This window comes from Entelurus aequoreus, linkage group LG21, assembly GCF_033978785.1.
Source record: "Entelurus aequoreus isolate RoL-2023_Sb linkage group LG21, RoL_Eaeq_v1.1, whole genome shotgun sequence".
NCBI lineage: Eukaryota > Metazoa > Chordata > Actinopteri > Syngnathiformes > Syngnathidae > Entelurus > Entelurus aequoreus.
In genome coordinates, this window is record NC_084751.1 from 29,455,919 (window position 1) to 29,479,385 (window position 23,467).

A 23,467-nucleotide genomic window follows, 5' to 3' on the forward strand; every position below is an offset into this window, starting at 1 on the left:
CGACCGGTAGGAGGCCACGGGGAAGACACAGGACACGTTGGGAAGACTATGTCTCCTGGCTGGCCTGGGAACGCCTGGGGATTCCCCGGGAAGAGCTGGACGAAGTGGCTGGGGAGAGGGAAGTCTGGGCTTCCCTGCTTAGGCTGCTGCCCCCGTGACCCGACCTCGGATAAGCGGAAGAAGATGGATGGATGGATGGACAAAAAACATGACCCATTCCACTGAATGGGTACTATTCCCGTAGTTGTAATCCTCAAAATAAACGGCAATTTCTGTCCGAACCTGATAATACACATATTTCACTAGTGTGTATTTATTAGCCCATCACAGGAAATAATATTTCGTTGTTGTACAAGATGAAGATGAATCATTTACCAGGACTGAAAGTAGGAGGAGTGATGTCTTGCCACACGTCTTTTGAGTTAAGTCATCTTAATTCTGGCATGGTCACTTGTCCACCCATCCATTTTCTACCGCTTGTCCCTTTAATTGCTAACTTTGTCAGTGTTCCCAAGTAACAATTAGTACAAGTACAATGCCAACACGCACACACAACAAAAAATTAACATCAGCAGGACTTACTCTGTTATTTTAAAATAACAGAGTAAGAGTAACATCAGTGAGAGTAACAGTTACACTACAACGCAAAATGTAACACCTAATTATACTCGATCTTTTATCAGAATGTATGACATTATATCAGATTATGAAATGCATTGTGCAATTATGTTATAACAGTTGAATGATAGTACATAAAGTCATGAGGCAGTTGAAGTAATGAAAGGTGGACTTTATTTTAACATGAGAGTAACTAATAAAGTCAGGGAAGAGAAAGGAGTGTCATGTGGAACTCCAGGGTGTAAGTAAATATTTCAAAATCATATTATTGATAACAATAAAGAAGAACAGCTGACGACTAATGTCAAGTTTATTTTTTCAAATATACATTTAATTTAATATGATAATTATTTAATCATTTCTACAGTACTATAGGGTTGGGTTATGTTTTTAAGTCAAATGCTGATACAGTACATTACTATATATAATGCAGTGGTACAATGACTTTCCTTGGCTTCTTTATAAGAATGGCGTTTGGTGTTTTTATTGTAAGGCAATTACTGTAACCAGGACAAACTCCCACTATTATTTGCTAGATTTAGAAATTGGGGTGAAAAAAGCTATCAAAAGCACATGAAAATAGTCATACACATTGGCATGCTGTCTCTGTGACTGCACAAGAAAATCAGAATCAGAATCAGAATCGTTTTATTGCCATTGTTTGAGAACGGGTTCACAAACTAGGAATTTTTCTTGGTGCAAACGTGCGACATAAAACACATATTACACATATTTGGTATAAAAAGAGCTGTGACTGAGCTATCAGATAGACTTAGAAGGGATTCAAGGAATTCAAGGAGCTGCTGTTAGGAGTTATTGTTCATTTGCCTGATGGCCGAGGGGAAAAAACTGTTCAGGTGGCGGGAGGTGTGGGTCTGGATGGAGCGTAGTCTCCTGCTTGAGGGGAGAGGGGAGAATAGCGTGTGTCCAGGGTGAGAAGAGTCAGCTGTGATCCGACCCACACGCCTCCTGGTCCTGGAGGAGAACAAGTCCTGGAGGGATGGGAGCTTGCAGCCAATCACCTTCTCAGCAGCACGTGCGATGCGCTGCAGTCTATTCTTATCCTGGACTGTGGCGCCGGGGAACCACACTGTGATGGAGGAGGTCAGGATGGACTCTATGATGGCTGAGTAAAACTGCACCAGCATCTCTGTCGGCACCTTAAGTTTCCTCAGCTGCCGCAGGAAGTACATCCTCTGCTGGGCCTTCTTGATGAGGGAGCTGATGGTCGGCTCCCACTTGAGGTCCTGGGTGATGGTGGTGCCCAAGAAACGGAAGGAGTCCACAATGGGGACGGGGGTGGGAGAGTCAATCAGGGTGAGGGGGGATGGTGGGGCTGTGACTTTCCTGAAGTCCATGATCATCTCCACTGTTTTCTGGGCGTTCAGCTCCAGGTTGTTGAGGCTGCACCAGGACGTCAGCCGGTCCACCTCTCTCCTGTAGGCGGACTCATCGCCATTCGAGATGAGCCCGATGAGGGTGGTGTCATCCGCAAACTTGAGCAGTTTTACGGATTGGTGACTGGAGGTGCAGCATTTGTATACAGGGAGAAGAGCCAGGGGGAGAGTACACAGCCCTGAGGAGTACCAGTGTTTGTGGTTCGACTGTCCGAGACAATCTTCCCCAGCCGTACATGCTTTTCTTCGGTCTGTCAGGAAGTCATTAATCCAACTGCAAAGGGAGTTGGGCACGCTGAGCTGGTAGAGCTTGTCTCGTAGCAGTCCAGGGAGGATGGTGTTGAAGGCAGAGCTGAAGTCCACAAACAGGATCCTAGCGTAGGTTCCTGGGGAGTCCAGATGCTCCAGGATGAAGTGGAGGGCCAGGTTCACTGCATCATCCACAGAGACCTGTTGGCTCTGTAGGCGAACTGCAGTGGGTCCAGGAGGGGGGCGGTGATGTCCTTGAGGTGGGGCAGGACCAAGCGCTCAAAGGACTTCATGACCACAGACGTCAGCGCGACCGGCCTGTAGTCATTTAGTCCTGTGATCCGTGCTTTCTTGGGGACAGGGACAATGGTAGAGGTCTTAAAGCAGGACGGCACGCGGCATAGCTCCAGAGAGGTGTTAAAAATGTCAGTGAAGACAGGAGCCAGCTGGTCCGCACAGTGTCTGAGAGTGGAGGGGGAGACACCATCCGGCCCGGGGGCCTTCCGCGTATTCAGCTTCAAGAACTGCCGGCCTACATCCTCTTCTTTGATGGAGAGGGTCTTTACAGTCTTATGATGTTTTTGGAGTCCTGTGATGTCATTGGAGTCCTTTAACTCCTTTAATGATGTGCTGGCATTGGTGGGGAGGGTGATGGTGGGGGGAGCATGGCTTTGATGAGCTGAAGGCTCATATATAATTAAATCAGCAGACAACAAGCACTGTCTGGGAAAAATTGTATATATGTGAAGGTATGTGAATGTGTGTGTGTGTGCGTGTGTCTTTTGATTGATTGATTTAAACTTTTATTAGTAGATTGCACAGTACAGTAGATATTCCGTACACCTTAATCAATTCATGGTCCCTACCAATGTTGAACGCGTTCCTACGCCCCTGGGTGTGAGGTACCTTTTAAATCTCCGTCATTAATTGTGTCATTAGCATCTGCACACTGTCATCTATCGAGGTCTCTGCGCTTGAACCATTTTCGCTGACCACTCTTTCTTTCTCTTTCAGCTGTGGTCAGCGCCATCCCAGTGCCATCTCTAGATTCCTCTCAGTATCCTGGTATACTTCCTTCCCCTTCCTGCACTTTTACCCACAACAAATTCAGCTTAAGGCCGATGCCTTTCTCCAGCCTGACGTTGGACAGAGGATACACGCAAGGTAAAACCGCAATATGTTACATAAAACAGTGTTTCTCTTTAGAAGGTAAACGGGCATTGTCACAAACATGCAACACACAAAACCCAAAACCAGTGAAGTTGGCACGTTGTGTAAATTGTAAGTAAAAACAGAATACAATGATTTGCAAATCCTTTTCAACTTATATTCAATTGAATAGGCTGCAAAGACAAGATACTTAACGTTCGTTATTTTTTGCAAATATTAGCTCATTTGGAATTTGATGTCTGCAACATGTTTCAAAAAAACTGGTACAAGTGGCAAGAAAGACTGAGAAAGTTGAGGAATGCTCATCAAACACTTATTTGGAACATCCCACAGGTGAACAGGCTAATTGGGAACAGGTGGGTGCCATGATTGGGTACAAAATCAGCTTCCATGAAATGCTCAGTCATTCAAAAACAAGGATGGGGCGAGGGTCACCACTTTGTCAACAAATGTGTGAAAAAATTGTCGAACAGTTAAAGAACAACATTTCTCAACGAGCTATTGCAAGGAATTTAGGGATTTCACCATTCATGGTCCGTAATATCATCAAAAGGTTCAGAAAATCTGGAGAAATTACTGCATGTAAGCAGCAAGGCTGAAAACCAACATTGTATGCCTGTGACCTTCGATCCCTCAGGTTGTACTGCATCAAAAATCGACATCAGTGTGTAAAGGATATCACCACATGGGCTCAGGAACACTTCAGAAAACCACTGTCTGTAACTACAATTTGTCGCTTTATCTGTAAGTGCAAGTTCAAAGTCTAATATGCAAAGCGAAAGCCATTTATCAACAACACCCAGAAACGCCGCCGGCTTCGCTGGGCCCGAGCTCATCTAAGATGGACTGATGCAAAGTGTAAAAGTGATCTGTGGTCTGACTAGTCCACATTTCAAATTTTTTTGGAAACTGTGGACGTCGTGTCCTCTAGAACAAAGAGGAAAAGAACCATCCGGATTGTTACAGGTGCAAAGTTCAAAAGCCAGCATCTGTGATGGTATGGGGGTGTATTAGTGCCCAAGGCATGGGTAACTTACATATCTGTGAAGGCACCATTAATGCTGAAAGGTACATACAGGTTTTGGAGCAACATATGTTGCCATCCAAGCAACGTTATCATGGACACCCCTGCTTATTTCAGCAAGACAATGCCAAGCCACGTGTTACAAGAGCGTGGCTTCGTAGTTAAAGAGTGTGTGTACTAGACTGGCCTGCCTATAGTCCAGACCTGTCTCCCATTGAAAATGTGTGGCGCAATATGAAGCATAAAATACCACAAAGGAGACCCCGGACTGTTGAACAAATTAAGATGTACATCAAGCAAGAATGGGAAAAAAATTCTCCTGAAAAGATTCAAAAATTGGTCTCCTCAGTTCCCAAACGTTTACAGAGTGTTGTTAAAAGGAAAGGCCATGTAACACAGTGGTAAAAATGCCCCTGTGCCAACTTTTTTGCAATGTGTTGCTGCCATTAAATTCTTAGTTAATAATTATTTGCAAAAAAAAATTAAGTTTCTCAGTTCAAACATTAAATATATTGTCTTTGCACTCTATTCAATTGAATATAGGTTGATAAGGATTTGTAAATCATTGTATTCTGTTTGTATTTACCGTTTACACAATGTGCCAACTTCACTGGTTTTGGGTTTTGTAGTTGAGGGCTGGGAATCTGAAGGTACATCGCGATATGATAATATGTCCCAAACATGACTCAATATAATGATATAATGTCCACATGGCATTATTGTGATTCTTTTTAAATCACAATTTTTAACCTACAATATACAGTGGCATCTCAACCTATGAGTACCTTAATTTACGAGTAATTTGAGATAAAAGTATTTCAACTTTTTTGTAATGCTTAAAGCAGCTCTAAGTAACTTTTCAACCGTCATAAACTATTTGTATAACTTTTGGGATGCTACATGGACTTACAACTAGTTGAATGACACCTCTGTAACAGCGTGATGGGGTCTGTATTGCTTTACCTGGCACTTTGCAACTTTCAGGAGGGTGGCAGCAACCCTGCTGCACAAAAAAACTACAACTGTGCTGACTAGCTTTACGGCATACGTCACTCTCCCTTTCCTCATTAGTTAATAAGACGGAAGTCGATGTGAACGCCTACATGCAAGCTTTCCATTTGTACTCAGAAGTCGGATTTTCTGAGTTCCTGGTCGGAATTTCTACTAAAACGCCCCTCGAGGTCGAGTTGCCAACTCGGGAAGTCGGAGCATTCTCATCACCTCCCGAGTTAATTTCAAAGATGGCTGCTCTGGATGTAAACAATGATGTCCGCTTCTATAATATTTGTTATTAGCACTTCTGATGAGCTTTTGTTGCAGTAAATTAGCCATAAACAATGTATTGTTGTACGAGTGTATATATAGTAATGTCACTGTAGTGCAGGGGTGGGCAATTCATTTTTCACCGGGGGCCGCATGAGCAACCCGAGCACTGCTGGAGGGCCACATCGACAATGTTACAATTAAATTTTGCTCAATATTATTTTTGATATATACGTAAGATAAATAATAATAATAATAATAATAATGATAACCAATAATCAATAATTAATAATAATAATAATACTTTCATTTAACCTAACTTAACTTTATACCAAAAGCACTGCTTTGGAAATCATTTGTACCCCTTTCAGAGATCACATTTAGTTCTCCTTAAACATCCTCATGTTGCACAATGAAATGTAAGCATAGAATGAAGTGTGCATTCCTGTAACTTTCTCTAGTAACAGCATTCCATGATTAATATAAATCAATTAACATTAATAATAAATGACAGTAAAATAAGCACACGTATGACTGAGGAGTCATAGTGTAACTTTGTGTGATGTTTGAGTTGTCCGACTTTTTGTGTGGCCATAAACGCACCAGTGGTTTACTGGTATGCGTGTTGGTGACAGATGACAAGTTGGTTTTGGCCTGGTTTGTACGGCAGAAAATGACTAGTTTTTCGAGATAAAAGTGTTTTACTCATGTTTTTGGTGTGGTTATGGCTGAATATAAACAGTTTTGCTCAATAAAGTGATCGATATAATTCCTGGCCTCGAAGCATCTCGATAGACGTTACAATAATTGAACGGTGTTGACGAACATCGTTAGGGCCGCTTGTTGTCACTGTCACTCAAAGTTGCATTGCAAAATTACACAGAATAAATGTGTTTATTTTGTTTAGAATTCAGATGGGATTTGATTTGGTGCGGGGCATATATTTGCTGTGCGCAGAGGACGCTTGAGCAGTGCGCACCTTAGAGGGAACGTTGCTTGGCAGTCCATGTCTTGTTGAAAACACGGCATTCGTCATCAACTTTTCTCTTTTTAGCGTCTCATCACTTGTCGCTGTGCACCTTCACTCACAGGTTACACACGGACATACGTCCATAAATAACACTTTTCAAAATAAAAGCAGCACAGTTGTATTGCACGCACGACATAGATGTTTTTTTAAATGTATTTTGTAATTTGTTATTGCAGCTGTTCACATTCACTCACAATCGCGCACGAGCATGCGTCCACACGAAAGTAATACAAATAACGCTTTTCAAAACAAAAGAAGCACCGTTGTATTGCACACATGACATAGATACTTTTTTGAATTTATTTTGTAATTTATGATTGGCCTCACGCGGGCCGGACAGGGACGTACAAAGGGCCGCATGTGGCCCGCGGGCTGCAGAATGCCCAGGTCTGCTGTAGTGTAAACTACATTTATTTAATGTGGTATATACACTGTACATCGCTAGTATTAGCATCTGAGTTTTCTATTCATCCACCGTGTTTGAAGGTTGAAGAAAGAGTGCATATATTGCTTTTATTCAGACAAGGAAAGTGCAAAAATAGCTTTCGTGGATGTAGTTATACTGATTTTCGACATTGTAACTGAACTCAACTTAACTCGGCTGTGATGCAATTCCCAGCTTCGACCTCCCAATTCCCACGTAAATGGAATGCAGCATAAAACTGCTGTCATGGTAGAAACTGCAAAAAAAAACAAAGAAACTAAAAGTTTTGTTTTGATAGCAATAAATGGCCACCACCTTGATAATTCCACATTGACCCGACCAGCCACGCACGCAACAAACTCAAAATTACTATATAAAGTAAAAACAATGCGATGACTGCAAACCGCATGTATAACGTTTGAGTAAAATATACCATAGTTCCTACTATGGAAAGATCAGTCATACTAAATCATTGTGGTATTAGCGTGTCAGTTTGTATGTACATGACAGTAGTTTCTGATGATTTACGGCACTATGCGCTAGTCCTCATGGGGCCGGTTGACGTAGTATTTGTCCACAGCCAGAGATCGACACGTTCCTGTTCTCCAAACACCGGAAATGAGAAAATTAGAGCGAAAGAGAGGAAGCCAACGATCAAAAAAAAAAAAAAAGAAACCTCCAGAAAACTATTACATCTATTCTTGCCGCCTCAATTTAATCAACTGAAAATATCCATTGAGATGAGACCATAATACCCATTATTTACCTGCTGTGTCTCATGCTTAAGTGAAAAAGCTGAACTAGGGCACCCACAGCATAAAACGCAAGGTGACTGCGCACAAACTGCTGCGTTTGGACATCCTGAGACATTAAATATATGATAATAGGGCTGGAGAAAATGGCTGAAAACTGTATCACGATATAAGTGTTATACATCAGTCGATATTGATCATCATTGATATTTTGATATATTCGGAAATAAGGATCAGGAGAAAAATATATGAAATTTAAAAATGTGTATTTAAAATGTAACCTTCTTCTGATTATAATCCCCTCAGCTATTAAGGCAGAAAGGAAAGGAAATGTCAACACAACCATGGAAAACACTTAATCAATGTAAACACAGTTCTAAATTCCCATTGAACACTGTAGAATCACCTTTTAAAATGAAGGTGCAAAAATAAGGAATATTTAAAAGATGCTTAATAAAGTGTAACAAAATAGTGTGAAAATGTAAACATGAGAAAATCTATTTTCTGTTTGTTTAATGCCAGGACGTTAAAGCAAAGCTATGGGTGTGCACAGCTAAGGTTTTGTGGTAATGGTCTTGGTGGGGACGAGCGCCTTGTATAACACACAAACCATATTGGTCTGACTACAATCCATTTAAAAAAAAATCCCCAAAACTGCCATACTGTCGACTTTTCCTGTTTTTTCTACAATTATGTTGCTCCATGAAGCACATTGGTTATTAGCGCGTCACTCCCACTTCTTCTTCTTTGAGTCCATAGCAATCTCAAATGTTGTTCTGCCCGTATCGGGCACAGGCCACAGCTGTTGGGTTAGGTTCTGCCAGATCTTCTGGACTGCACCGAGTGGCATCAGCACATTGCAGTAGGTTGGACATTGTCTGCTCTGATCCACAGCTTCACGTGTCGTCTGATGTGTAGTTCCATACTTTCATCAGTGTTTGCACCTCCCTTGTTCCACACGCAGGCTATATTAAGGGACTTCCAGAATGTCCAGCCAAGGTCGTGGGCAACCTGCAAGGCTTTCCGTTGGTGTGATTCCTCTGACCAGCCATTCAAGAGTTTGTTTGCCATGTCTTTGCCATTCATCTTCCCAAATGTTGGTCCTTGCTACTTGTTTGGTTGTATGGATGGGCGAGACTGTCTGCACAATACTGTATCTGGATCGGAGCTTGCGAGGGGGTATGTGGAGAGGCGGGGCCGGCGAGCGAGCGGCAAAGCAGGGAGCGCCAGAGCCCGGCCCAAGATGGCGACGAGGAGGCGGAGACGGCGAGCGAGCGGCGAGGCGGGGCGCGCCGGGAGCGACGCCGCAATCGTGCCCAGGTGCGCGATCCGCACACCTGGGCACGATCATCCAATCTCCTCTCGCTGAAGAAAAGGGGCGCAGCAGAGAGAGGACGGGAGGAAGAGACTGGAAGGAGCAAAAGGGAAGCTGACGCGGAGCGAGAGAGGAGAAGAGCCAGAGACAAACGACGAACGAGCGAGCGGAAGAAAAGGAGCTGAAAAGCAACTGAGGCTGTGAGGTTTTATTTGCAAAAATAAACAAACGTCAACTCTGCTCGAGATGTTTCCATTTGATGGTCCAGGGAACCCACAAGACGGCTTGAGTCTGTCACAGGGTACTACATGGCCATGCAAGCGATGTCTGATGTCTATCGCCTGTGTTCTCCGTTCATCTTAAGCGATACCTAGTTGTCTGATGTTCGGGGGAGAAATGACAGCCAGCGGATAAAGGTATGGGACAGGTGTTGTCTTGAGGCATCCCGTGATGATGCGGCAGCTGTAATTTAAGGCTGTGTCGACCAGTTTTGGTATGATGTAATTGGCTCCAGCTTTAGCAGGCATACTCTGCTGTAGAGAAGCACAGGGCCTAGGAAGTGGCATTGATTGTTTATAGATCTGCGGCCCACTTTAAGTGCACCAGTTAGCGCAGGACGGTATTGGGGATGTTGACCTTGGCTTTGGTGTTCTTCAGGTGTTCCTTTATCAAGTTTAACACAAAGATACATGGGATGTGTATGGTTGGGCAGTGTGTGGCCATCAGTGACGTGCGGTGAGGTTCATGACTGGTGAGGCACTGACTTCATCACAGTCAGATTTACAAACATATGAACCCTAAAGAGTACCTTATTCACCATTTGATTGGCAGCAGTTAACGGGTTATGTTTAAAAGCTCATACCAGCATTCTTCCCTGCTTGGCACTCAGCATCAAGGGTTGGAATTGGGGGTTTAATCACCAAAAATGATTCCCGGGAGCGGCGCCGCTGCTGCCCACTGCTCCCCTCACCTCCCAGGGTGTGATCAAGGGGATGGGTCAAATGCAGAGGACAAATGTCACCACACCTAGTGTATGTGTGACAATCATTGGTACTTTAACTTAACTTTAACTTTACACATACAAACTGTAGCACACAAAAAAGCACATTTAATTAAAAAAAAACTTTATTACTGTCTTACCTTTACTTATAAATGAAGTCCATACGCAGCTCCTTTTGAACAAAAGAATCGATAACTTGTTTATAGAAGTCTTCCTTATCTTTCTTCAGTTTTAAAAGTCTCTCTGTCTCGATGGAGATCTTCTTTTAATTATTACTTCCTGCTTCGATTGAAAGTCCAGTTTAGAAAACTGTTTTATTTTAGATATGTAATCCTCCATGTTAATAGTCCAGGCAAGAGGAAAAAATAAACGATCGCTGCTAACTGTTGCTGCTTGTTGTCACTTCTTCTGCAGTCGAGTAGTCGCAAAAATGAGCTCTAGGATCACTACCGCCCTCTACCACCAGGAGGCGGGATTACTGCGAGCCTCACACAGTGCGTCTTTTGCAGCAGTTTTATGATTGCTCAGCACAAGAAATACGTTACATACATACAGTTGTTGACAAAATACACTATACATTATATACCTCAGCTAACTAAACTATGGAAATGTATAATACAATTCATATAGCAATACGGTCTCACTGCACAGCAGGGCAGCAGTTAGCCAAGTCATTGCGCAATCCATGGTGAGGCTCAACTCACTGACGTGCCTCAACTGGCTGGTGACTCACCGCAAGTCTCTTCTCAGTATTTGAACGGCAAATGTGAAAATTCAGCGATTTTGAATAAAAATAATCTAAAACTGGTGAAGTTAAATGGAAAATAACTTTATAGTGTAATCACTGGATACATATAACAATTTGATAATTGTTTTTCTTTTTACATTTTTTTTCTTTCCATGATGGCACGTGAGGCCCTGCCTCCCCTGACTGCACGTCACTGGTGGCCATCCCAAGTAACGCTCAGTTGTTTTTTTCGTGTCTCGATTCCTCAATTCGAAACTGCATAGCTGGGTTTTTGAGGTATGGAGTTGTATGTGGTTTTTATTGTAGTAGCCTGACATTTCTTGGGAGGCATTCTCAGGGACAGACTCGTCTTGTGAAAGGCTACTTGTTGGGTGGTGATGCAGAGGTCATCTGCATGGAAGAACCCCTGGCATTGAACAGGATGGGGGACAGTACGCTACCTTGTGGGAGGCCATTCTTTTGGGCTTTCCATTTGCTCCTCTGGTCATTCAACTGGATGTAGAAACGCCTGTTTTAGAGGAGGCTTTTTATAATTTGACACAGGTTCAAGTCACCCATCATGTCCTGACCATTGTACGGTGTTGGACAGTGTCATATGAAGCAGAATGATCTATGAAAACTTTTCCAGTTATTTGTTTTTCTTCAAACCCATCCTCAATGTATTGGGTGAGGTTCAGTAACTGTCCGGCACAAGAGCGGCCAGGGTGGAAACCAGCTTGGTCTTTAGTCAGCTTGGTGTCTGTGAGTGGCATGAGGAGTATCAGCTTCTCGTTGCGCTTGTAAGTGATGCATAGGAAAGAGATGGGTTGGTAGCTTTTTGGGGATGATGGGTCTTTGGGGATTGTGGATTGCAACCACTTTGGCCTTATTTCAGATAGGGGGAATTGCTTTAGGTCCCAGGTGCTGTATCATTTCTGCTAGTATGTCATCAATCCCTGCAGCTTTTCTGGATTTCAGCTTTCCCATTGCATTTTCGAAGTTATTCTATGTCAAAGGATTTGGCGGGAGGGCTGGCTGGTTGTGGTTGGTCTGATACCACTGTGTGACGGTGTTCTCTTGTGGGTTGGCGGCTGTGTTGGTTACGGCCATTGGTCACCAGCTGTGGTGCAATCGAGTTTGCTGCGACCGTTGTGATTATGTGTGGTGTGGTGCAGTCTTTGCCAAGACGGTGAATTGTAGCCCAGGCCTTTCTGCTGTTATGTCATGTTGGTGTTGTCCAGCATTTCCCTCCAGACTTTCTTTCTGGACAGCACCAAACAATAGGACATCTAGGCCATATACAACAATAAAACAATAACAACAGAAGTACAGTAAGACTAAAAAAAACAAAACCATTAAACAATAAACCAAATTACCAATGACAGACCAGCAATTAAGTGACCATAGAAAGTTGGCTTTTAGTGTTAGAGTGCTGAAGTGCTAAAGTGCTTACAGTAAAGTGCTATAGTGACTATATAATAGACCATATATGCAGTGTTTATTCATTTAGTCCAGGGGTCGGCAACCCAAAATGTTGAAAGAGCCATATTGGACCAAAAATACAAAAACAAATCTGTCTGGAGCCGCAAAAAACTAAAAGCCATATTGCGTCATGAGTTACGCATTTAATTGAGAGGACTTAAAGGAAACTAAATGAGCTCAAATATAGCTACAAATGAGGCATAATGCTGCAATATGTACATATAGCTAGCCTAAATAGCATGTTAGCATCGATTAGCTTGCAGTCATGCAGTGAGCAAATATGTCTGATTAGCACTCCACACAAGTCAATAACATCAACAAAACTCACCTTTGTGCACTCATGCACAACGTTAAAAGTGTGGTGGACAAAAGAAGTGGCATAAAACACGTCCTAGAAAGTCGGAGAACGTTATACTTGTAAACAAACTACGGTGAGTTCAAGGACCGCCAAAATTAGTAGGACAAAACGGCGCTCGCCAAATACTCAAATCAGTGAAGCATGTTTAATACAAACAGTGTGATTTATAACAATTAGGGAGGTTTGCGTCATGTTTGTCCTCCTACGGAAACCATATTAAAACAAAAACTTTTTTTTTTCCCCTCATCTTTTTCCATTTTTCATACATTTTTTAAAAAGCTCCAGAGAGCCACTAGGGCGGCGCTAAAGAGCCGCATGCGGCTCTAGAGCCGCGGGTTGCCGACCCCTGATTTAGTCTATTCATTTATGACAGGTATTGTCAGTTGGCAGGCTCCCCCTCCCAAGCACACACACACACAAAACACGCACACAATTACACAAACACCTGTCGAAGCGCATTCTGCCAGGTAAAAGCTGTTGCATGTGCATACACACAGTACATCACCATGGTGACACACGTTCATTTGACAAGAATGGCCTGGATTGATACAGCTTTTTAAAATGTACATTGTTATATTTTCAACGATTTTAATGACATTTACAAATGTTAGTAAAACTCCAGGTTCTATCATTTTCACTCAACCCAAAAAAAAGGCGTCATGGCAAAGTCGCCTCATTGGTAATGAGCCCACCTTAATTCCAGATTTAAGCCCTTTTGCCTAACTTGCGCAGGTTTGATGGGACCGCAGGCTGAATGGGTAATACAAATAAGAGACACATATGTAACTTTAAGCATAAAAAACACTTAAGCGCAAACGGGAGAATAGGGCCTTCAATTTCTAAAACAGTACATCTACCTTGCTCTGACGTCACAACATAGCCAGACTGCAAAAACAGATGCATTTATAACTGCGTGCAAGCTCACACCACAATGCATGAAACTTGTGATTTGACACTTTGGTTTTGTTCAACGCAATTATACAACATTGTAACAACAATTAAGAGTTAGAAAAGACAACATTCATTGTAGGTTCATAGGTTCATTAACATACTAAGAAATGTAGTTTATTTGCCATAATCAAGGTGATTATTATAGCTTAGGGGAGCAGCTCCACACTGTATATGGAGACACAGAATTAGCTGCCAGCCGCTTGTCAGCCAAAGGACTAAAAAATAAATACAGTGTCAGCCAAAGAGCACCCGCGTTTGTGAACTGCATTAATCGACAATGGCGATCACATACTTTTTCACAAAAATCGTCGGATACTGATCGATGGTCGTTTGATTGGCATATCTCTGGTTTCTAACAAGAAAGTTGTGTCGGAAACAGACCAATTATGTTTCCCTTCCGCCGTGTTTGCTGCTCAATGATAACAAAGGGTAAAACGCGTCACACTGACACACGCGTGTACAGCGAAGGCGATTTTACCCCAAACACAGAGAACGGATCGACCATTCGGAATAACGATGAACATTAACCACCCCTCTCGTTCGGAAATGTTGTCCCGGATCAGAATCTTTCGATTGATGTGTTTATATGAAGCATTTTTAATCTGATTGGGCCTTTATTCTGATTATTTGTGTCCATGTAAACATGGCTAGAATGAACTGATTGACTGTGAGGAGTCATCCCTGGCAACAAAATGCAGACACAAACAAGAAAGGCTTTGTGTCGACATTGTAAAATGACGCACATCTCACTGATATGTGAGAAATGTTCATTTTACTCTCACAACTTAACCTGTTTATGTGATGTTTCTGTGTATTTTTTCACTTAGTTGCGTTGGGCTTTCCGAGCCATACCTCAATAATTGTTCTCACTGACATGTTATTGATGGGTATGACAATACACAAACTCAAAGAATAAAATCTCAAATTCTGTGAGTTAATTTGTTTCTGACTAATTTGACCATTGAATTACATCAATTGTATTGAAAAAAAATGTAATAAGTGTGGGTAAGGTATGTGTTTGATTTATTTGTGTACTTACAATGGATCCTCCGAGATGATATAGAGCATTGATGTTCAAATAATGGAATGCAGGCTCCATCTAGTGGTATGCCAAAATTGTATTTATTAATTAAATATATTGTTTTATTTTCCTAAACTCAAACAAAGTGTTACTGTTCAAACTGTGTGTAATGACCAAAATCTTAAATATACTTGTAAAATCTCTGCCTTGTTTTAATGAATATTTAGGCCTTCTACGCTACTGTATTGTAATGTTGGTCATTATGGTGGTGCTTGGTGAAAAAGTTTTGAGAACCACTGAACTCGAGAAATATGATTATATCATACATTTTTCAAATATTAATTACTCTAACACTAATTTCATAATTTTGTATTCTGTTTATTTTGTTCATTGTATTTATAATATTTGGATAGGCATATATAAATATATATAAATATTCCTAACTGTGACTGGCAAATTTGTATTATTATTATCAATAATAATAATATTTGTATTATTATTATTATTTAATGTAAGAATTAGCAGTGGTACTTATTTATATCCAGACATCCATTTTCTATATCACAGTGATAAAAATAAGTATTGGATCCTCTGCTGATTTAGATTGTTTTTTGTTCAACTCCTTATAAAGATTAACTACTTTTCATTTTCATGGTAGATTGTTTTTCTTTTTAATAGAGAGTGACAGAATGTAAAAATACATTCCAGTAAAATACAATTAAAAAAGGTTGTAAATACATCAAAATTGTATCGGAAATCAAGTATTTGATCCCCTACAAACCAATCATTCTATGTGTCCATGTAACACTATTTTTTAGTGAATAAACATTGAAATAGTAAATAGTATATACATTAGTATATTATCTGCAGTATACTGTTTGCTTGAGTGATATGCCAAATACTGTATGTCAGGATGAATATATTGATTAACATATTGTATATGTGGCATTTAATAAACATCATAAACCCTCAGTAAAAACAGTATATTCATTGAAAAGTATTGACTTAAAATGCAGTGATATATGGTGTGTTTTTATGATATGTCATATTACAATATGCATCATTACTTGAACTTGAATACATTTCATTAGGATGACATAAATGTCATCCCAATTACATGTTGAAGGTTTCTTGATGTCTTTTAGCTCCAAATGGGTTCTGACCGGTTATGCCGCCGCCTCCACAGGCACCAAAAATGTATTCATACTGCATTGTAACTACTTTACCTTCCTGTAGGATTTTTAAGTACAGCTTAAGTTTGAAGTATAAATGACTCATGCATGTTTGAAGTGAAGTTCCATTGTTAACATCACTTATTTGATGTTTAATGAAAAGAACCATGCAGAGTTAAAAAAAACTCCATCACTCACTCTATCCATTCAATGTCTACCTGTCATGTCTGTGTGATCATGTTTTGTTTAAGTTATGTTCTGCTTGGTTTTGGACTCTTTTTAGTTCCTGCTTTTCACTCCCTTGTCTTGTTTCCATGGTTACCCATTAGTTTCACTTGTTCCACGTTTGGACTCATGGTGCACTCTTGTTTGTCACCATAGCAACCCATTAGTTTTCACCTGTCCTCACGACTCACGCACCTGTCTTTAATCATGTCTTCACTATTTAACCCTGTAGTTGCCAGGCAGTCAGCCTGGCGACATCGCACTCCTGACACTCTGTTTCATGCCCATCGTTCATGCTGCTCCTTTCGTCCGCAACTAAGTTATTGTTTATTAAGGCCATAGTCAGCAAGTTTTGTTTTCTGTCCATAGTTTACGCCAAAGTGGTAGTTTTGTTTTTCATAGCCAAGTTTTCTACCTCCGCTGTGAGCACCTTTTGTTTATTGTTCCTTTTGAGTGTTAAAATTAAATATGTCTTCAACTTCACGCCATGTCCGCTCCAACTTTTATTGCATCTCGGAAAAACAAACCCGCCATAGTCCACATCATGACACTACCATTTGTCTCTCTCGGGGTCACAGGGGGGCTGGAGCCTATCCCTGCTGCACTCGGGCGGAAAGCAGGGTACACCCTGGACAAGTTGCCACCTCAACGCAGGGCCAACCATTAAAGCATTTAGAATAATAATGTTGGTGTTTTTCACTCTTATGCAAGAAAAAACACACAACATCAACCTTTTAAATAGTCTCACAATCCTAAACACACACACACAAAAAAGATATAAACTATAGGGATGTGCAATATTACCTAAAATTTATATTGCGATATATGTTGCAGCCTCCTGCGATACAAATCCCCCACTTAAAGTGCGAGTGAAGAATGCATGAAGAATTGTATGAAATGGTGAATGGAATACAAAATGTATAATAAAGTCTGACGTGAAAAATAACGGTATGTCAAGGACTATAACTATGAACCCTGCGTTTATACAAAGGTGCGGCTAATCCATGGATTGTTCTTTGCTACGGCCTACATTATGGAATGGATTAAACAAATCAAACTATGTGCTAAAATGTTCCATTTTAATAAACTGTTCAAACTCAAAGGAAGAAGAATCCTGATAAACATCTTTAATCTTATTAAAAAGAAGAACATAATCATTTCATAAATGATGAATAAAGACATCAACGACGTTTCTGTTTTGCTTGATCCTCCCGTTTTACTGCCGTGTTACAGGAACCGTTTGTATACAATTAAGGTATGTAAATAAACATGAACAAAATCTTTCTTTGTAAATACCTCATTTCACAACATACTAATACTAATATATGAAAACTCATTTTTTTTCTCTAAAATTCAGTGGCCTATATACCGATGTGTGCGGGTTATAGTTAGGAAAATAAGGTAAACAAAAGTAAAAACTATGATTGGCTCTTTTTTCCTGAAATCGTAAACAATAACAAAAACATTGTTTGTAACAACAAAAAATATCGATCTAATCCCTGTAGTATTGAACACATCCTGAAATTATCATTACTAACGGTCTGCTCCAGTATGCAGTGCAGCATGTTTAGCTATTCCTTTTCCTCTTTCCTCCAGTGAGAATACTAAAATGTAAAGATTGCTGTCATGGAGGTGAGGATTAGTGATTTTAAAGAGGCACTGTAGAGGAACACTATCCGGTATGTTGAGGACGCCTTCACCTGTCAAAAAATAGATTGTGTCATCAACATGCATTATCATGATATGGTGATAGTATTAAAAGCTCTATCGTCTGCCAAATTAATTTAATATATTGTCTATATTGTGCAACACCAATATGAACACAACACGTTTAATTTTGCTCCTGAATTTTCATACTCATAGATGTAAAACATTTCTCTGCACACAAAAGGCCTATTTCTCTCAAATGTTACCAATAAATGTCTCTAAGTGGATGGTACTGAGCACTTCTCTTTTGCGAAGATATTCCGTCCACCTCACAAGTGTGGCTTAACAAGATGCTGTTTAGACAGCTGGTCAGGTGTGTCTTACGGTTGGCCATTATAAAATGTGCAGTTATCCCACAGCACACTGTTGTAAGTGTTGAGGCAGCATACAATAAGCATGCTGACTTAAAAGTTCATTTCCCTACCATGAGACTTCTCCAAAGACATTGTAGAGGATTTGGCTGTAAATCTAACCAGCCTCACAACGTGAAACCACACCACCTCTGTATCTCCACATCCACCATGTTCTCCTCCTCCACATCCACCATGTTCTCCTCCTCCACATCCACCATGTTCTCCTCCTAGATCGTCTGAGACGAGCTGCTGCAACAATCGCTTTGCGTAACCAAAGAAAACGGTCAGAACGAATCTCAGAGAAGCTAATCTGCATGTTTGTCGTCTTTATTGGGGTCTCGACCTGACTGCAGCCCTTCGTCACAACGGACTTGAGTGGTCACATTCAATGGCGCCCGGCACTTTGTAGGTGTTCTCTTCCCGGATGACTCCGGCATTAACTGTTCAGAGCATATGGCAGACAGCGTGTTTGACATTGTCTGCCAATGTCAGCGTTTGGATGGAGTGGTCCAAAATGACGTTATGGTATTGACAGGTTTTCGAACAATTTCCCTTGTGGATCAATAAAGTTTGTCGAAGTGTTTGTTATGGACAAACACGGGTGCATTTTATTGACTGCATTTTAAATGCACAGCAATACCGTGATGAGAACCTGAAGCCAATTATTGTGCCATTCATCCATGACCATCAGCTCATGTTGCAGTAAGATAATGCACAGGCCCATGTTGCAAAGATTTGTACACAATTCCTGGAAGCCTGCATGGCCAGCATACTCACATGACATGTCACCCTATCAGCATGTGTGGGATGCTCTGGATCGGTCACACCAGAAAAATATGCCTTTCGTGTACATAGAAAAAGTTCATGAAAAAATGGAGCAAAAATTAGAGTGTTGTGTTTCCGTTTGTATTGAGCTTGTGTGTATGTATATATATATGTATTAGGGTTGTACGGTATACCGCTATTAGTATAGTACCGGGGTACTAATGAATAATTTTCGGTACTATATCGCCTCTGAAACGTACCGGTCCCGCAACCTCCCACGCCCGCGTCGTCGTCGTGTCATTTTTGGTTTACGAGCAGACGAGCATGTTAGGCGGCACACAATCACGGAGTACTTACAAGCAGACACAGTGTGTAGACAGAAAAGGGAGAACGGACGCATTTTGGCTTAAAAACTAACGATAAAGGTGAAGTTATTACACTGAAACACCCTCAGGAAGAGGTGCTTTAAGACATAGCTAGCTAGCTAGCGGCTAACGTCCATCCGCCGTCTGCAGTGTTTTAGCGACTTCTAAATCACTAATCGTGGTCTCCATGGCGACAAATAAAGTATGTTTCTTACAAGTATCATCCCTGCAGGACGAGGAATAGCTAAACACCATAGCTCACCGGCATCAAAATATAAACAAATGCCATTGGTGGATCGATACCCGACATCCACTGTAATGATATCAAGTGCAGGCACGTATCTAGTCGATACTACTATGATTACGTTGATATTTTTTTGCATCACATCTTCTTTCGTTTTTTATAATGTATATCATGTTTATAAACTCAGGAAATACGTCCCTGGACACATGAGGACTTTGAATAAGACCAATGTATGATCCTGTAACTACTTGGTATCGGATCGATACCTAAATGTGTGGTATTATCCAAAACTAAAGTATCAAACAAGAGAAGCATAAGTGATTATTACATTTTAACAGAAGTGTAGATAGAACATGTTAAAAGACAAAATAAGCAGATATTAACAGTAAATGAACAAGTAGATTAATAAATAATTAATTTTCTACCACTTGTCCTAAATATCCTGATGTTTTACTTTTTACACATTCTTCCTTCACAGTCATACCCACAGATGCTTCCACCAACCCTCTTCTTCAGCAACAGTCTCCGCCTCAACAGCCTCCTCCCCTGCTGCCTGGCTCTTCTGCCCCTCCTGGGGAGCATGTTCCAGGCATTGGCCCTGTTCCTGGGGCCGCTGCTGCCTCAACCGCCGTCACCTCAGAGGAAACACAGTCGGGTGCAAGTCGGAACATACCGACTGCGTGTGTCCGGCCAACCCACCCATTACGAAGCTTCACCAACCCCCTTTTACCACCACCAATGGGGACCATTGACCCCAAGGTGTACACCTCCATGTTGCCACAGTCCAGTGAGTACTGCTCTATTATTTCAAAATAACCTACCTGGTTGTACAAATACAAAGTATGTCCATATCTAAAACTGACAGGCACATTGTTTCATGAGCAGTTAAATACAGCCTCATTTTGTGGCAGCTTTTTCAAAAAAATTGCATCAGAAAATGAAATGGTTTGAGGCTTATTTTCTTTGAGACATTGCATCAGTTTGGGATTTTATGAATAACATATTCTAACCTCAAAAAGCACAGGAGTTCAGCAAGTCAAACAAAATTGGCTTTGTTTGCACACAAATGTGTATGTAGTACTTTTGTAGAAACATTCTGGTCACAGTGGGTGGCCAGAATGCCATTTGTGCCATTTTTTTACAACTGAATGGAATGCTTACATGGGGGATTCCGACTATTTTGGACTGGTAGTAGTCGATCTACAGCGATCGTTCTGCCACACAATCCCTCAATGCTAACGAGGAGAATTTACACTTCAACGACTGTCGTTGGCTTTTGACAGTTGGGATTGCTCGTTTGCATTAAAACAGCTGTTTTTCTCACTACGATAGACACGCAAACAAACTATTTATATCAGCAATGAGATCACCAGTTTATACTGCTATGTTTACATCATCGAGTGGTCAGCTATTTCCTCGCTTCCCTGCTCCTTGGAAGTTTATTGTACATCATACATCATGCATCTCACCTGGATAGAAGAAGGCTGAGGAAAATTCCAACAAGTTGGTACACTTTGACAGCCAATTTAGACCCGATGATGGCGAGAACGACACGGAAAGACGCTTGGCTCCACCTCCCTTTTCTTTACGAGGATTAGGAGTCACTATTCATCTAAACGGGTCTATAACAAGATTCTATCAGCCGGCATCCTAATGACAGCAGAAATTGTACAGTAAATGAAGTTTTATTATGTTTGTTTGCTCTCATGACGTCTGCAGTGAGCAGTCATCATTTATGTTGTTGGAATAAAAAACATACCTCTGTCATGATCCGTTGTTTGGGTCATGTTTTGTTTTAGTTTGATATTTCCTTAGTCGGTGGTTAGTTCGGTTTCAGCACCCGTGTTTGTTTTCTTTGTTGCCATAGGTGCTGATATTTGTCCCCTGCCTCTGATTAGTGGTCGAGACGCTCACCTGCTCCTAGGCACTAATCAGAGAGCTATTTATTCCTGCCTCACGCCACACTCTGCCTGGCAGTCTTATTCGCAACATGCGACAGTTACGTTGGTTCTACTTGCTTCTTGCTCCTGTTTTGGTTTGATAGTCTTATTGCTAAGCGTTGCCGAAGCTTCTCGTGCTATACACACGTTTCCCTTTTTTCATATTTTTTCCTTGTTGTTTTGAATAAATATTCCTTTTTACCTGCACACTGCTTCCTGACGTCCATCTGCATCTTGGGAAACGACCACCGCGAAACTTTGCAACATGTTCATGTTACTATATTACATATATACTTACATTAGGTATATAAAACCTTAATCGAGGTGTTTAGATATTTTGGGCAAAATTCCCCCCAAAAATGCACTTCTCTTTTAACAAACTCCATCTTCGCATGAACGGAAATCAATAAAACGGGACATATTTAAAGTAAACACATGTGTACACATGTAACCAAATGGACACAATAAGGGTCCATTACAATTAACTAACTGTCATTTAGCAGATCACACCCTACAACTCCTTCTGGGGGTCACCACACCACACCGCACTGTATGTATTTCTTTTAGTGAGCCTTTTCTTAGGCCCACACATATAATGTTATTAATTTTCTCTGCCCACTGTAAAAAAAAGCAGTATCGATCTATATCTTGACATAAAAAACAAGACTTGTGTGTTGTTTGGGAAAAAATGATAATAGTTATGTGCAGTAAAACGCAACTCACCTTAATGTGTGATTTTAAATTTGTGCTCCGCGTCTTAGATGTTGTGATGAGTTTTAATTTGGGCTTACAAGGTAAACCACTGAAATTAATGTTTTGGCCATTGTTTTATCCAAACGTATACATTTGTCCAAATGTGGCCAAGTAGACGCTTTGATGTCGTCTACATCAGGGGTCTCCAACCTTTTTTGCACTAGGGACCGATTTAATGTAGGCATTATTTTCACTGACCGGCCTTCCACGTGTGCCAGATGAATATAGCAAATACGTGCATGAAAAAACTCACCATAACGCTGAATTAGTGCATCCATCTGCCTTATGCACTTTAACCACAATGGTCACTTTGTTTCTGATCTGCCCTGATCTTAGGTCATCAACCTGCTGCGGATTGCAGATGGAACCAAGCCTTTGGCCATGATTTGGCATCTTTAGATTTTATATGTTAATGTGCATCGTCTTATGTAACAAAGATGTAACAAACATAGCAACTGGCAATTTCCTAACAGGAGTTTTATAATACATCTATGAACAAGCTTATTGGTGTGTCTGGTGGGACTGGCGAAAGTAAAGTAGGAGAAAATGTCGTCGGTTATAAATTATTTAATGTCTCTGTGTGGCCCGGTAGCAAATGCGTTACAAACCAGTGCCGGCTGGGCACCACTGGTCTTCATCGCTAAAAAAAAAAAATCTAAATCTCTGTCATCTTCCACTATGTTTTTTTAAATTTTTTTTTATTGCCCGCTTGAATATTCACTCCCTTGTCGTCATTTGGGATGTGCGTGTCTGTTGTGATTGCCCTTCCTGGTTCGATGACCCACCCTATCTGGCCTCTAATTGGCCTGTCCGTAATGTTTTTCCCTACTCTTAACCAATTGTGACTCATCATATTAAAACAACCAATCAACATGGATTTTTCTCGTATATTTTTGTCCCTGCCCATGTACAAAACCCAAAACCAGTGAAGTTGGCACGTTGTGTAATTCGTAAATAAAAACAGAATACAATGAAACAATGAACCCACAAATCCTTTTCAACTTATATTCAATTGAATAGACTGCAAAGACAAGATATTTAATGTTCGAACTGAGAAACTTTTTTTAATTTTTTTATTTTTTTTGCAAATAATTATTAACTTAGAACTTAATGGCAGCAACACATTGCAAAAAAGTTGGCACAGGGGCAGTGTTACATGGCC

The 23,467-nt window shown here is 40.9% G+C and overlaps 1 protein-coding gene across 1 annotated transcript in view; it reads left to right on the top strand.

Annotated features, from left to right (window-relative positions):
- Positions 1-23,467, top strand: part of dcc (DCC netrin 1 receptor) — a 563,221-nt gene that overhangs the window by 470,341 nt on the left and 69,413 nt on the right. Inside the window, exons 25-26 of the mRNA XM_062031404.1 lie at positions 3,279-3,428; positions 20,091-20,399. Coding sequence (XP_061887388.1) covers positions 3,279-3,428; positions 20,091-20,399 — 459 coding nt within the window. The remainder of the gene's footprint in view (positions 1-3,278; positions 3,429-20,090; positions 20,400-23,467) is intronic.